General features: G+C 28.2%; 1 protein-coding gene and 1 long non-coding RNA gene across 2 annotated transcripts; both read right to left on the bottom strand.

Annotated features, from left to right (window-relative positions):
• Positions 1-1286: 1286 nt before the first annotated feature.
• LOC108567890 (probable GPI-anchored adhesin-like protein PGA55) lies at positions 1287-7029 on the bottom strand. The gene is made up of 18 exons (XM_017928608.1): positions 6876-7029; positions 6681-6818; positions 6437-6622; positions 4515-6386; positions 4222-4416; positions 3971-4165; positions 3747-3911; positions 3533-3697; positions 3309-3476; positions 3083-3256; positions 2851-3030; positions 2622-2798; positions 2382-2573; positions 2105-2260; positions 1891-2049; positions 1682-1837; positions 1577-1623; positions 1287-1523 (listed from the first exon to the last, which is right to left on the bottom strand). Exons 1-18 carry the CDS (start codon positions 7016-7018, stop codon positions 1354-1356), a joined length of 4638 nt encoding a protein of 1545 aa, XP_017784097.1. The 5' UTR covers positions 7019-7029; the 3' UTR covers positions 1287-1353.
• A 7047-nt stretch (positions 7030-14076) lies between these two features.
• On the bottom strand, positions 14077-14693 carry LOC108567919. The gene is made up of 4 exons (XR_001891265.1): positions 14536-14693; positions 14466-14479; positions 14395-14406; positions 14077-14318 (listed from the first exon to the last, which is right to left on the bottom strand). It is a non-coding gene; the product is annotated as an uncharacterized LOC108567919 (long non-coding RNA).
• Positions 14694-16221: the final 1528 nt, after the last annotated feature.

The following is a 16221-nucleotide window of genomic DNA, read 5'->3' as shown; positions in this document are numbered from 1 at the left end:
TTAAAAGAATCTGAGCAAATACTTTATAACATGATTTGAGGAAATATTTAAGAATAATGACGTTAAAATTTAACTAAGAAAAAATTAAAAAATAATCTATTTTATATAGATTGTAAATAAACAGCACTGTACATATAGGTAATTGAAAATATGTTTGAAAACAAGGATTTTAAAACTGTACAAAAAAAAGACTTGACTTTCTAGAGAAAAAAACACAGATTATTTATTAAAAAAAATATATATATTTTACACTAAATTAATTTGAATTTGCTGCATTAAAATTTAGTTTGTTATTAAGTTTTCAAACCTTGTTACAGCGAATCATTACTGAATCATTGAAGCCGTGCTATTCGAAGCAATATTTCATAAAGTACAAATAATTATAATAACTTAACATAAATAATTCAACATCAATTTGACATCATTCAATTGCTAAGAACACAAGGTTTACAAGGCAATGTATATAGGTTATTGCAAATACTACCGTTTCCACACAAAATTGTCTGATTATTAATGACAATTTTTCTTGCATCCATTTTATCGCAATGATACATTTTCATACAATTCTTTTTCTCTTCATCTTCATTATATAGTATGCACCTTAAACATAAAATTTATAATCCTACAAAAGTATCATTTCATAACTTACATTTCACATGTGCCAATATAGTTCTTGTTGCAAATGCTCTGTCCAGCGCATTCAACTTCATTTCCCATAAACCTTACTTTCTTGGGATTCTCAGGCACACATTGAAACTTACTTTCATCGCATTTCGCTGTTGCAACTGGGATACAACTAGAATATTGCTCATAATATTTTCAAAGACGAATTAATCATATTGACTCACATAGAGTACGGGTAAATACAATCTATATTACAAATGGTACCATTATTGCACTTTAAAGGTATATCTTGATTATCGTATTTTACTTCTTCCAATGAGTTACAATGGAATGGACAGTTACATGTTTCGCATTTACTTAGTACAACAGTCAATGATTGCAGGATAATGAAAGCAACTAAAAAACAAATCAATGTTTACGACAACAACAAAAGTATATTTTATTAAATAACTTACTGGATAAAAGTTTTTCACGGCTTACGAAATCATACATTTTGCACGTTTCTGTGCGTATCCAAGAGAACCTTCTCAAATACACAACCATATAATAGTCTATAAAAGTGCGAATTTCACACACTATTAACACAATACTCATTTCAAATAAAACAATAAAATACTCAATGTTTATTAATTCTAAACCATTATAATTCTCAAATACTACTACTTAAATTTTAAAGACTAAATGTATCCAAATGGAGGAAAATAAGAAATTACAAATTCACTCTTGGAATTATTTTCTGCAAACGTCAGTCGTTTTGCAAATTGGGTCTTCAAGTATGTCAGAACATCGTCGAATATCTGTTTTGTAGAAGAGTAAATACCGTACGCATACATAGTAATAGTCCGGGTCCTTCAAGTTCTTCCTACACTGCTCAGAATTACCATCATTACAGTTGATAACTTAAAATTAATTCGATTAAAATAAAAATCAATCAAGATTTAATTAGTCTTACTACTGTTATTAGGTACATCAAGAGACATCTCATAATTTGTAACACACCTAAAATTAAACAAACCAATTGTAACAAAACGAATAGTGAAACTCTAAAATTACTTACGGACTGCAAGGATCTACGTAATGTTTATTACATATGGTATTTGTACCACATTCAATTATTCCACCATTAACTATGACTTTACCAGGATCATTGTCCACACATTCAAACTTGTCTTTACTACAACTCGATGGAATATTTTCATCTGACTCAATACATCTACAACAAAAAATTGTATTCTAAAATTAAACATGTATTGTAAAATTACTTACGGACTGCATGGATCTACGTAATTTTTATTACATATAGTATTTGTACCACATTCAATTATTCCACCATTAACTATGACTTTGCCAGGATCATTGTCTACACATTCAAACTTGTCTACACTACAACTCAGATTCATCAGATTTTCATCAGATTTTATACATCTACAACCAAAAAAAATGTATTGTAAATTAAAAAATATATTGTAAAATTACTTACGGACTGCATGGATCTACGTAATTTTTATTACATATAGTATTTGCACCACATTCAATTAATCCACCATTAACTATGACTTGACCAGGTTCATTATCTATACATTGAAATTTGTCCTTACTGCAACTCGATGGAATATTATCATCAGATTCTATACATCTACAACCAAAAAAATATGTCGTAAAATTAAAAATATATTGTAAACTTATATTTTTAGAAGCAATACATCTATAGAAAAAATACCAATATTATATGGATTTGGATAATATTAATAACTTACGGTTCGCACGGAAATTCGTAATTGATATTACAAACTTGGCCAATTTCACATTCAACCAAATCGTTCCCAATTAGAACTGTACTCAGATCATTGGATAAACATTTAAACTGTTCACGGCAGACATCAGCAGTGGTCATGATTTCAGTTGTCATCGGTGTAGTAAGAATAGAAGTACTATCATCTTTAATGCAACTGAAAAAAAAATAATTATCTTGTAGAAAAATATAGGGTAAACCATACGTTTCACATATTTTGCTTGTATCCATGTTACATATTTCTCCATCAGAACAGGACAGCTCAACATCACCGATTATAACCTTTGTTGGGTCTTCTGGTACACATTCAAATTTCTTCATGCAACCACTTGGAGTAGTAAATGTCGGTTTTAAGGTAGTTGTCTCATTTGAAATAATACATCTATAATAAAAATATCATTATCGTCTTGGTATTAAGTATATTAGAGACTTACGGTTCGCAAGATTCACTTATACCATTGTTACATATTTCTCCTTCAGAACAAGACAGCTCAGCGTCGCCAATTATAATTTTTGTTGGGTCTCCTGGTACACACTCAAATTTCTTTATGCAACCACTCGGTGTTGTAGTAGATGACGGAATGAAGGTAGTTGTCCCATTTGAAATAATACAGCTGTGGCAAAGATATTATTATCATCTTGGTATTAAGTGTATTAAAGACTTACGGTTCACAAGATTCACTTATACCATCGTTACATATTTCTCCTTCAGAACAAGACAGCTCAGCATCACCAATTTTAATCTTTGTTGGGTCTCCTGGTACACACTCAAATTTCTTTATGCAACTACTTGGTGTTGTAGTGGATGACGGAATGGAGGTAGTTGTTGAAATAATACAACTATGGCAAATATATTATTATCATCTTGATATTAAGTGTATTAACGACTTACGGTTCACATGATTCACTTATACCATCATTACATATTTTTCCTTCAAAACATGAAAGCTCAAATTCACCAATTTTAATCTTTGTTGGATCTCCAGAAACACATTCAAATTGCTTAATGCAACCCATGGGAGTAGTAACTGTGGTAATTGTAGTAGTAGACAAAATGCAACTGAAGCCAAAATATTTTACAAATATATATATATAATTTATATTGTAGTACTATACCTTTCGCAAATTACGGTAGTATCATTATTACAGATTTTCTCATCAAGACAGGAAAATTCGAATTCGCCAACTTTAATCTTTGTTGGGTCATCGGGAAAGCATTCGAATTCCAAAGTGCATACATCTGGAGTACTAATTGTCGTTATCTCATTGGAAATAATACAACTGAAACAATATCTTCAATACGATTACTTTAAAACATTTATGTACATACGGTTGGCACGGCTCCTGGTAATCGGAATTACATATTTTACCAGCTTCGCAAGACAGTTCGAAGCTTCCCACCTTAATCTTTCGTGGTTCTCCAACAACGCACTCATAATTCTTAGGACAACTAGTAGTAACAGTTTCAGTTGTTGTGCTCACGTAATCGATACAACTGAAAATCAAATTATAAACAATTCAAAAGATAAATAAAATTATTTATAATTCGCTTACGCATCGCAAGGCTCCTCGTAGTTATAATTGCAAATTTTACTACTCGAGCACGAGAACTCGAATTCTCCAACTTTCACTGTCGTAGGATCATTTAAAACGCAGGTATATTTCTCTTTGTTGCATTGTTTTTCTGTTGTTGACACATCTGTAGTAGTGGAAAGTTCAGTAGATGTAGAATCATTGTTTAAAATGCATCTGTTATTCAATAAATAATTAAAAACTAAATTGATTTTTGATATAGTTCAACTCACGGATCGCAAGGTTCCACGTAATTCTTATTACATATTTCATTGGGTTTACAGCTAAACTCAAACTGACCAATTTTGACTTTTACCGGATCATCTGGACAGGTAAAAATCTTCTTGCATTGGTTGATCATAGTTGTCGTTTCCATGGTAGTTGATGTAAATAATTCGGTTGTTGAGAAGTCGACTGAAGAAATGCAACTAAAATATTATTGAACTTAATTATTGTTACTATTGTTAAACGAATCATCTTATTGGTTCAAATTGTATCAAAATCATTGATTGGAATAAATACTTACGGTTTACATGGATCTTGATAATTTTTGTTACATATTTCGTTATCTGAACAGTACATATCAAAACCTAAAATACCTACTTTTTTTAAATCATCATCAAAGCATATAAATACATTTTCGTCACAAGATTTTACTGTTGAAGTTATTAACATTTCAGTTGTAAATTCAGTAGATATATTAGTGATAAATTGTGTACTTGATTGTTCAGTTGATAATTCTATGGTTGATAAATCAGTTGTAACTTCTGTAGTTGACGAGTCTATATCATCTGTAGTAGATGATACTATATCTTCTGTGGTTGATGAGTCAGTTGTAACTTCTGTTGTTGATAAGTCTTCTGTAGTAGATGATATTATATCTTCTGTAGTTGAAGAGTCTATTGTAACTTCTGTAGTAGATGATATTATATTTTCTGTAGTTGATGTATCAGATGTAACTTCTGTAGTCGACGATACCACATCTTCTGGTGTAGATGAGTCTGTTGTAACTGCTGTAGTCGAAGGTGGAACATCTTCTGTAGTTGATGAGTATGTTGTAACTACTGTAGTCGACGATACTAAATCTTCTGTAGTTGATATGTCTGATGTAACTTTTGTAGACGACGATAATACATCTTCTGTAGTAGATGATATTATATATTCTGTAGTTGATGCGTCTGTTGTAACTACTATAGTTGACGATGCAACGTCTTCTGTAGTGGATGATATTATATTTTCTGTAGTTGATGAGTCTGTTGTAATTACTGTAGTCGACGATATAAAATCTTCTGTAGAAGATGATACCATATCTTCTGTTATTGCTGAGTCAGTTGTAACATCTGTTGTTGATAAGTCACTTGTAACTTCTGTAGTAGATGATATTATATCTTCTGTAGTTGATGAGTCTGTTGTAACTGCTGTAGTCGACGATATAACATCTTCTGTAGTTGTAGTGTCAGTTGTAACTTCTGTTGTTGATAACTCAGATGTAACTTCTGTAGTAGATGATATTATATTTTCTGTAGTTGATGTGTCAGATGTAACTTCTGTAGTCGAGGATTCCACATCTTCTGCAGTAGATGAGTCTGTTGTAACTGCTGTAGTGGAAGATACAACATCTTCCGTAGTCGACTTTACTACATCTTCTGTAGTTGATGTGTCAGATATAACTTCTGTAGTTGATGAGTCTGTTGAAGCTACTATACTTGACATTACAACACCTTCTGTAGTAGATGATATTATATGTTCTGTAGTTGATGAGTCTGTTATAACTACTGTAGTTAATGAGTCAGTTGTAACTTCTGTTGTTGATGAGTCAGATGTATCTTTTGTAGTAGATGATACTATATCTTCTGTAGTTGATGAGTCAGTTGTAACTTCTGTAGTTGATGAGACAGATGTAACTTCTGTAGGTGACGATACTAAATCTTTTGTAGTAGATGATATCATATTTTCTGTAGTCGATGAGTCTGTTGTAACTACTGTCGACGGTACTGTAGCTTCTGTTGATGTTTCTGTGGTTGATAAGTCAGTTGTTAATAATGTAGTAGATGGTACTGTAATTTTTGTTGTAATTTCTGTAGTTGAGGAAACAGTTGTTGATATGTCACTTGTAGTTTCTGAAGTTGACGGTACTGTGACTTCTGTGGTTGACAGTTGAATTGTTGTTTCTGATGTTGATGAATCAGTAGTTACTGAAGCAGTCGATACTTCACTTGTAACTTCTGTAGTTGAGGGTACTATGACTTCTGTTGTGGACAATTGAATTGTTGTCTCTTTTGATAATGAAGTAGTTGATGCTTCACTTGTCACTTCTGTAGTTGATAATTCAGTTGTCAATATTGTTGTTGTAAGCTCAGTAGTAGATAATTCAGTTGTCGTCTCCATGGAGATACAACTAAAATAAATCAATCAATAAATATTGAAAAAGCCGTAACTTCAACTTACGGTTTGCATGGCTCTAAGTATTCCTTGTTACATTGCATTTGATCATCGCATTTTACATCAAAACCATTAATCTTAACTTTTCTTGGATCGTCATCAAAACATTGAAATACATTTTTATCACATTCCTTAATCGTCGAAGCTTGGGTAGTAGTCCAAAATTCCGTTGTAGTAGAATCATCGATACAACTAAACATAATCATAGTAAGAGCTATTAAATTAATTAAACATTTATTATTTAACTCACGGTCTACAATAATCAATGTCAGCATTACAAATTTTCCCATCACTACAATCAACTTTGAAACCTAAATCAACAAGTTTTATCTTATTTTTATCATCAGGTACGCATTCATACTTTATTGATTTCTTGCATGGTACACATCTATAATATTAAGTATTATTTAAATTTCTTGTTAACTTTCATTAATTTATAACTCACGGCATACATGGCGATTCATAATCTTTATTACAAACTGTTCCGTTGCCACAAGGCATTTCCGATCCTGATTTTAACTTTACTTTATATTCATCACTACCACACGTAAAATTCGTTTTGACGCAATCTTTTGCATCAACATACATTGAATATAGAATAAATATTGATAATAAAATTACTGAAAAAAAATGATTATCACCGTATTATAATTATTTCATATTAAATACTTACAATTAAATAATTTTGCCATTTCATTTACATAAAATAATCGTCGAAATAATAAAAGTTGTTGTCTTCATTGAGGATTAAAGAATTCAACTATTTTTTTTATTGAAACAACCTATTTAATAGCTCTAATTTCATTTATGCTAACGCACGGTTGAAACATTACTTTACTTATCAATGCGGTAGATAATACTAAAATTAATAGCGTTTTTTTGTTTTTTTACAATAGAATATGGATTAAATTTATACTATTTCTACAAAAACAAAGTGCATTTAACGAGGTGATAAATTCAAAAGAAACCTTCATAAATTTATTAAATGTTGAAAAAAATTCAAACAAAAGTAAAGGAAACGTAAATGTTCACATTAATCTATATTCTTTTGTACATGTTTTCTTCAATATATTTCAAATTCAGTAAATTATTTTATTACAGAGACTCTATGTAACTCTATGTAACAATTTTGTTTTTAGTTATCAAATTTGTTGAATCTTTTCGATTAATTGACATATTTTATTTCTGTATTAATATTATGTTTAATATCGAAATATAAATTGGTGATTTAAGAGAAAAAGTGGATTAATTTTGATAATACATTAAAACTTTGTGAAATAAAACTTTTAGCAACAGTCAATAAGAGAAACTATTTTGAATTATTTTTTTTGCAATTTTAAATGCAATTTTTTTGATAGATTGGGACGAAGACGACAATTTATCAATTGGATATATTTTGACATTGAGATTTCTCAAGAGAAAAAGTATTTGCATTTATAAATTTTACTAAATTATTATTGAAATTATTTTTTTGTTGTTCTTTGAATAAAACAGGATTTCCCAAACTATGTTAATACATATTCCGTGAAAACCTGGGATTAAATAATTATCAAATAAATAATTAATATATTTTTCTCAATTTTTTAAATAAAGTAAAATTTAAAAAAAAAAAACAAAGAGTTCCTCGAACATTTCAAGATTTACGAAGTGTTTACTTGCAGGAAAAGTTTGGGAAACCTTGCAACCTTTTTAATTTACTAACATTGTGAATTTATAAAGAATTTGAAACGAAAAAAATATCATACCTCGGTTAACTTAGTTTCCTTATAATAAAGTCCAAAATTGTCCGTAAATATTGATAGTTCTTAGAAAGAAGTTAGTAAAAAGTTCTTTAAAACAATTTGGCAGAAAAAATGGCCACAAGTTATACTTTGTGAAGAATATAACATCCAAAAAATTAGAAAGATATACATATGTTTCAACAATGTCAATGAAAATGATGTTAGAAATTCATTAAATGCAGTAGATGATGGTTTTTCAGTAGAAGATTTAGAAAATATCGTTAATGGCAAAGACAAAGAAAATGAAGGCAAAATTAAAGAAGTTCTTGCCACAAATTTAAAAGGTGCTGAACTTTTATTTGTGTAAAAATTAACCCGATTTAAGAAGAAATGTTATTTTTAAGCGATTAGTGTAAAATGAAAAAAAATCAAACAATCAACTTTAGAATCATATTTCTAAATGTTATTGTACTTTGCATGTCAGTTGAATGTTTATTTCAAAAACTTTTCATAAACTTTAAACAAATATGGATTTTGCATGGTTAGAATATATATACAAAAAAATTTGGTAGGTTTAGTTATAAATCATATTAATTAGTAGAGTATATGTATTTTATTAAATATTTTGAAACAATATACATATACATTTGAATTTTTCCTGCTACTTGCATACACCTTTATTCTTACAAGTAGAATCATTTTGAATATTTGAACATGAATGGATTTTAGCCACGAAAAACCAAAAACTACGCTCGCATTTATAATAAAAATTTGCATTCTTGCTCTTCCTGCAAGGAGTAGTGTCTGCATTCAAGTTACAATTTGTTGCTAAAAATAATAAATTAATATAAAACATTAACAACCTTCTTCATTTCTTACAATCTATGCCATTGGAGTTACCATTGTTGTTGTTGCTGTTGTTGTTATTTTCTTCAGGTTTAAAATTCTTATCCTCGACACACCTAAAGCACCGCAATCAAAATATAACAACTATAATTAATAAAATATTAAAATTTACATGACACACGTAGCATTGTAATCTTTATTACAAATTTGACCTTCAGGACACGACATGAGATTTCCAGCTACCAAACAACGCTTAGGATCATTATTAGGAATTATCATTTCAACATCACAGACTTTTTCAAAGATACAACTAAAAATAAATGAATACTTTAGTTCTTAATACAATAATTATTTGAATACCTACGGTTTACCACAACTTCCAGATACATTTTTGTTGCAAATTTGATTCGGTCCACACTCCATTAAACTGCCTTCAGAAAGTACTTTCTTTGGATATTCATCGAAGCACTTAATAATTGGACATGTGGAATTTACTGCTGCATGAATTAAAATTTTACCGGAATACCAAATTAAAAAGAAAAATGCTAAATCTGAAAAGATAATTGAATTAAATCTTTTTTTTTGTTTTGTTTCTTATGGAATCAGTATTACTTTGAACCATTTTCTTTGGTGTACTAAAATGGGATTGAAAATTATTAGCTTTTTTTCAACTTTTTATACGTACACTTCGATAACGAAATTACGTCATAAAAACTATAAAAAAACTAAAGTTATTTCAAATGTAAATCGTTCGTCACAATTCTCTTTATACATTAATCTCAATGCGTAAAACTTGTACGTTAATTAATATACATAAAAGTTACATGAATATATTGACTCTATTTACATTGAGATCTATCTAGGCATATTATTAAATGGATTATTTTGTAAATAGAAACAATAATAATATTATATAATATATTTAATTTTATATGCATTTATTACAATTAAACTAAATTGATTTTAATATACAGTCAACTCTCCTATAACGCGGTACTCTCAGAACGTGGTTTCCATATAACGCAGAGCTGAAATTGCGACAGCCCTCCTATAACGCGGTACTCATACAGCGCGGTTTCCGTTCAACAGCATCCCATAAGTATTTATTCCGCTTCTCAAATTGTGTTCTATAATATTTTCTTCACTTTTCATTCATTCATCTTAATTTTCTTCAATGTTTTTTACTATCTTCATTTGTGCATATTAAAAATACAGTGCGTAATCGATAAACAAATATAATGCATTCAAAGATGCGACTCGAGCTTAACATATCTTCTCTGCCGCAAGCTCGAAAAATAACGTAAATTGATATAACAAATAACATTCTTATTATAAAGGTTTTAGTTGCTACATTGATCAAATTTGCTCACTTTATACTTAATAAAAGGCCAAAATTTAACGCCATTTGTTTAAGGTTGACAAAACTAAACTAAACTTTGCAGTTTGGTGGAATTTCCAAATCCAAATTCCAAATTAATTACAAAAATTTAAGATACAATTCTATACAATTATAGTCCTTATAGTTCTATATACTCCTATATAGCATTCATTAAAAAAAAATAACATAACAAGAATTAACCATACAACAAACAAATTATGTATAGAATTGCATTAATATCACTTTTAAAATAATTTAAAAACTAAATCCAGCACTCTTATTGGGACACCCTACATAATTATAATATTTTGTACATATTCATTATAACTTCTGTAATTTTCTGCAAAGCTTTATTATTTACTGACAACTGAAACTTTCCATTTGAATTATATTATTTAGACCAGACATTTTAACATTTTATGTGCCAAGATACACTTGAACATATAATTTAACGTCTGGGGCACACTTAACATCTAAACATGTTTTTATCTTCATATGAAAATTAATGAAATAATTATGTTTTCAAATTTTCGCGGCACATCTGTTCTCTCAAAATCATATAATCATATTTGATATTGTTCATTAATTTTCCAAAGTTTACATAATTGTATTTTTTCTTAGTATAATAAATTTGCTTTTTTAAACTATTTTTTAGTTTCATTCACGTTAATTACTTAAAAACTAATACATCTAATATATATTGAATGTGGATATTAAAAGACAAACTTCAAAGAATAAAATGAGATTTTCAAGTCGTTTTTTTGTTGAAAATAACCAGATTTCGAATTACATAAAATTTCCTTTAAAAACCTAATATATAGTAAATATAAGAAATGCCAGAAAATTAAAATCTGAACACCTTACATAAGTTAATAAAAAGTTATATTAAATTTTCCTAAATTAAACATAGGTTTTTAAAATTATTATAAGGAAAGAGGTGGAAAAACCTATGGTAATAGTCCCTTAACAGTTGATCTTTTATTTTATTATTAAACATCTTTATTCACAACAATTATGAGTGACAAAGTCTTTCCAAATATTGCATTACTATTCAACTATTACTATTTCTTTGTAGAATATTATGAATTTATTATTAATTTATAAAATTAATTCAACATACTAATTCTAATTACGTAAAAAAAATTATTTGCAAACACCGGTATTCCTGCATGTATAATCATTATTAATCGTTGAACACAAATGGATTTTAGGTACGTAAAACCAAACAATTTTCAGGCATTTGTAGTAAAACATGGAATCTTTGCTCTTCCTGCAAGGCTCTTCCTCCGCTCGATAATTACAATTTATCGCTACAAAATCAAACATAAATTAAGTGAAAAAAAAAATATTATTTTGCTCACAATTAGATGGTGCTTTCTGTGTCGTTGTTGTTATTGTTGTTGTTGCCTTAGTTGTAGTGGTAGTAGTAGTTTTGTCGTCATCGACACATCTAAAAAAAGTGAATAATCTGTAATATAAAATAAAAATAAAATAAAGAGAAACGTACGGAAACTCACACGTCGAATTGTATTTTTTATTACAAATCTTATTATCCGAGCACTTACGGAGATCTTTATTATCCTGTAAATAAAATGATGGCGAATTGTCTATACATTCGACAATAGTTTTGCAAATCCTTGGAACGCATCTAAAAGGAATATCGTAAATATGATTCCTATTAATATTTGTAGTTACATTTACGTTTTGTCGCAAGTAGTTGAGGCATTTATATTACATATTTTATCATTAGGGCAACTTAATAAAGACTTTCCAATTATTATGGAATTCGGTTTATTTGAGATACATTTGATTTTTATACAATCTGGGCTGTTAAAAATTGATTGACTTTTAATTGTGGAAGAAATCATTATCAGAAATGAAAATACTGAAAAGAAAATATATAAAAAAAATGTTATTAGTATTATTAAACGATTTTATTTACTTACATGTTATTTGAAACATGTTCACGTGTACACGTGCTAATATTTACATAAATTTGAAAGTGCGAGCTATTTAAATAAGATTCTCGAAATTACGTGCAAATCTTATTGTATAACAGAACGCACATAAAAACATTTTTTGCAATTATGATAACATTGAAGTCTTATATTGTTTTGCTGCATATAAAATATTTGTTATTGGCTAATAAAGTGCTTGTATAAACAAGTTGTTTATAGTTTTTTTTAAATTTCGTTATTTATTTTCAAACATTAAATTAAAAATAAGTTCAATCTAAGTATATGAAATTCTTTAAACTCATGTTATTTCTATTGCCAATCCACAATAGTAATACAATATATTTTGCACAGTTGACAGTTTCAAACCGAAATAATCTAGGAACTAAAGAAGTATCTCAAAAAGTGATTTGACTGAATAATAATAATTAAAATTTTAAGTTTATTTTCAGAATTTCAAATCGGACTAACTCGAATTCCTATCATTAATAATTAATAGCATTTTTAAGATTGTAACAATAATCTTGAATTGATCTGCGTTTCTCAAACTGAGAGGCAGTTTGAAAAACGCTGATATACATGATTACTCATATATAATATCAAATAAGCGCATTACATCATAAAAGAGACTTTCTCAAAATTTTAATTTTTTGATTGTTTGAAAATTGACAACTGTTACCTAACGTCAAAACATGAAAAAACGTTATTTTATATACAGTATACTTTGATACGTTCCTGAAAACAGAGCGCTAAGCGAAATAGCGTTATAAGATAAGTGCTTTTAATAGTTATAGTTATTGTTTCTAAACTTTTTCTAAGAAAATCTATAGCTAGTTCTTTTGGTTCATCGTCTTCAGATCGCGTTCTTCAAATCCTTGTTCTGTCAGTTCTTGAAGGCCTCGTTGGTAAAGCCCTCTCCAGAAACCAGCAGTAACCCCTTAATATTCTGCTCATCTTAGATTATTAGATATAAATAATATAAACTTGCACAATTATGACCTTCATTTTAGTTGATAACAGTATTTCTTTTTAAAGATTAGATTTATCTATTTAATATGATCCTAATTAATAATCCTAATTATAAATTAAATTACTATAACTTTATTGCATTTTGTTAGATAACATTCGATCAAAATTTTAATTGATAACATTAGAGAAAAGCTCTTTACAATTATTGTCTGTTAATCTTAATGGGGTTTTTAACAACAAAACATTCTTAGAAGAGACTATCAGACGCCACGCGGGTACTGGTTTTATAATATTTTATTAAAATAATGTAAAGAGTATAGCAAAAAACGACAAAATAGTAGAGAAAGCAGAATTGGAACTGTTTATTGGACTCTTACAAATATTTTTTATTTTTTCAATCTAATCAATTATATATTTATATAAATTAATTACTAACGTTATACATAGTTTCTCAGACGCCACGCGAGTAATAAGATAAGTCAATAATTTTATATTTATTCATATAAAATTATTAACTTAATTTGCTTATTACTCGCTTGGCGTCTAAGAAAGAAAAACAATTAAAATATTGTACATTAAATGATAAATGTATAAATCAAAATATATATAGATAAAAAAATAAACAAAATATAACTTCCTTTATCTATATGAAGGAACTTAATTCAAATAAGTGGGATACGGTAAAAAGGTGTAAGATTGAGAAAACGGAATTCATCAGAAATTAATCGTTTTTTTATTTTGGATCTATATTCGAGAATTGAGAATAACACTTGACAAGCTACAAACACTTGATGATTAAATTATAATTACATTACAAAATTGAAGAAAACAACATTTTTACTTGCATTACTGCTGAGTACATACATCAGTATTCCTGCAAATCAAATCACCTTGTTTATCAGAGCACGGAAAAGTCTCAGGTTCAAACCAATTCCAAACACGCTTGCATCTGTGATATATGTCAGGAGTTGCAATGTTGTACCTGCAGACAACGTTTTTGCCATCGTTACAGTCAATAGCTTAAACACACATGAATATTTTATTAAAAAAAAACTGAAAATGTGCAAGAAATAATTAATTATAATATTAACTTACGTTCTGGTGGAACTACTTAAAAGAAACAAAAATAATTATTAATTTACCATTATAAGTATATTATAAATCACCTTCTATGATACACCTAAAACATGACAATAATTACCAAACCGTATTATATACTTATAAAATAATACTTACGGTTCACAGGGTAGGGTTGAACTATTTGTGTTGCAAACTAAACCATTGCTACATTCAAATTGAAAGTCGATATCTACTAAAGTAACCAATTGCTTATTGTGAGAAACGCATATAAATTCATTGCAGTTTATTAAAAGCGCAGTTGCAGTAAATAAAATCAAAATTAAAGATACTGAAATTATTAGTATTAATATAATAGAAACAAACAATATGAACTTGCTACGAACCATGTACAATTATGACCTTCATTTTAGCTAAACTGAATAATATACGTAGATATTTAACACTTACACAGTTTGATAACAGTATTTCTTTTGAAAGATTAGATTTATCTATTTAAATTAGTGAAAATATTTATTATTTAATTTATTAAGCTAATCTATCTTCAAAACATCATAAATTATAACAGCTTTGTTGCATTCTAATATATAAAAGGCAAAATGAACGTGCAATAATAAAGTATTTGCAAAAGCATAGCATTTTTTCTAAATAAAGTAAGTCCATCCACTATATTCAATTCAAATAATCTTAGATTAGTAAATTTAAGTTAAAGAATAATATATTGTATAACAAGGGTTGCCAAAATAAACCTTGGTCAGTATAACATTCTCGAGGATGATAGAAAATAAGTATCAGATTTTTTAAAGAAAACACTAAAATAAAAGGATTATTTAAGCTCGGTAAATTATTTTATTAAGTTAATACAAAATAAAGTTTTAATGCGGTTGACGGTCAAATAATTTTTCAGAGTAGTCTAGAGATCAGTAGAGATTTGAATCATCTTCATTTCGCTTACAAAGAGTGGTTGGAAGTCACAATTTCTCATAAAAACAATCATCTATAAGACTAGTTTGTCTCTAAAATTACAGGTGAAGCTCTTTTGTTAAAATGAACCGTTTCTAAATGCTCTTCGTAAACCTAAATAATTTTTCCCATAAGAATGAATGTAAAATGTATAATCCATTCTAGAAATACAGGACTATATAAACCATAATAGTAATTCATTAAGAATGAATGAATACAAAAAGAATGAAAATACAAAAATATGTAAAGGAAAAACAACAAATAGATAAAATATAGAAAGTGTGACTTCACTTTATCTCTATAAAGGAGTTTTAATGACGTAAGTAGAAGGTAATAATTTATACTAATTAATGATTATATTATGGACTGTTTTATATAGTTGTATTAATTGCAAACACTTAAGAAGTACATAGAAAAAGCATATTAACAAATTATTTAACATTCAATTTTATGACGGAAAACCCCCAATAGCATTTTTTAACAGTTTATATATTCTTGTTTTATATTATTATGTTTGTTTAAATATGTTTTTAATATTCATTCAATTTTAAAGAACAAAATAATTTTGATTAATTATCCACATACTGTAGTGTTCCTGCATATCAAATCACCTTGTAAATCAGAGCACAAGAAAGTCTCATGTTCAAACCAATTCCAAACACGCTTGCATCTATGATATATTTTATCATTCAAAGGGTCCAATCTGCAGCGATTAGTACTGCCATTTCCATCATTACAGTTAGCTTAAAAATTCACGTATAATTTATTAAGAAACTAAAAATATGCAAAGAATAATTAATTATCATGTAATATCAACTTACGAGCTGGTGGAGGTACTGAAAAGAAACAAAAATAATTATTACTTTACCATTATAAGTATAT

Source organism: Nicrophorus vespilloides, unplaced genomic scaffold, assembly GCF_001412225.1.
Source record: "Nicrophorus vespilloides isolate i.1.1-1 unplaced genomic scaffold, Nicve_v1.0, whole genome shotgun sequence".
Classification (NCBI taxonomy): Eukaryota; Metazoa; Arthropoda; class Insecta; order Coleoptera; family Silphidae; genus Nicrophorus; species Nicrophorus vespilloides.
The sequence above is the reverse complement of the archived record's forward strand: the minus strand, read 5'-3'. Positions and strand labels throughout refer to the sequence as shown.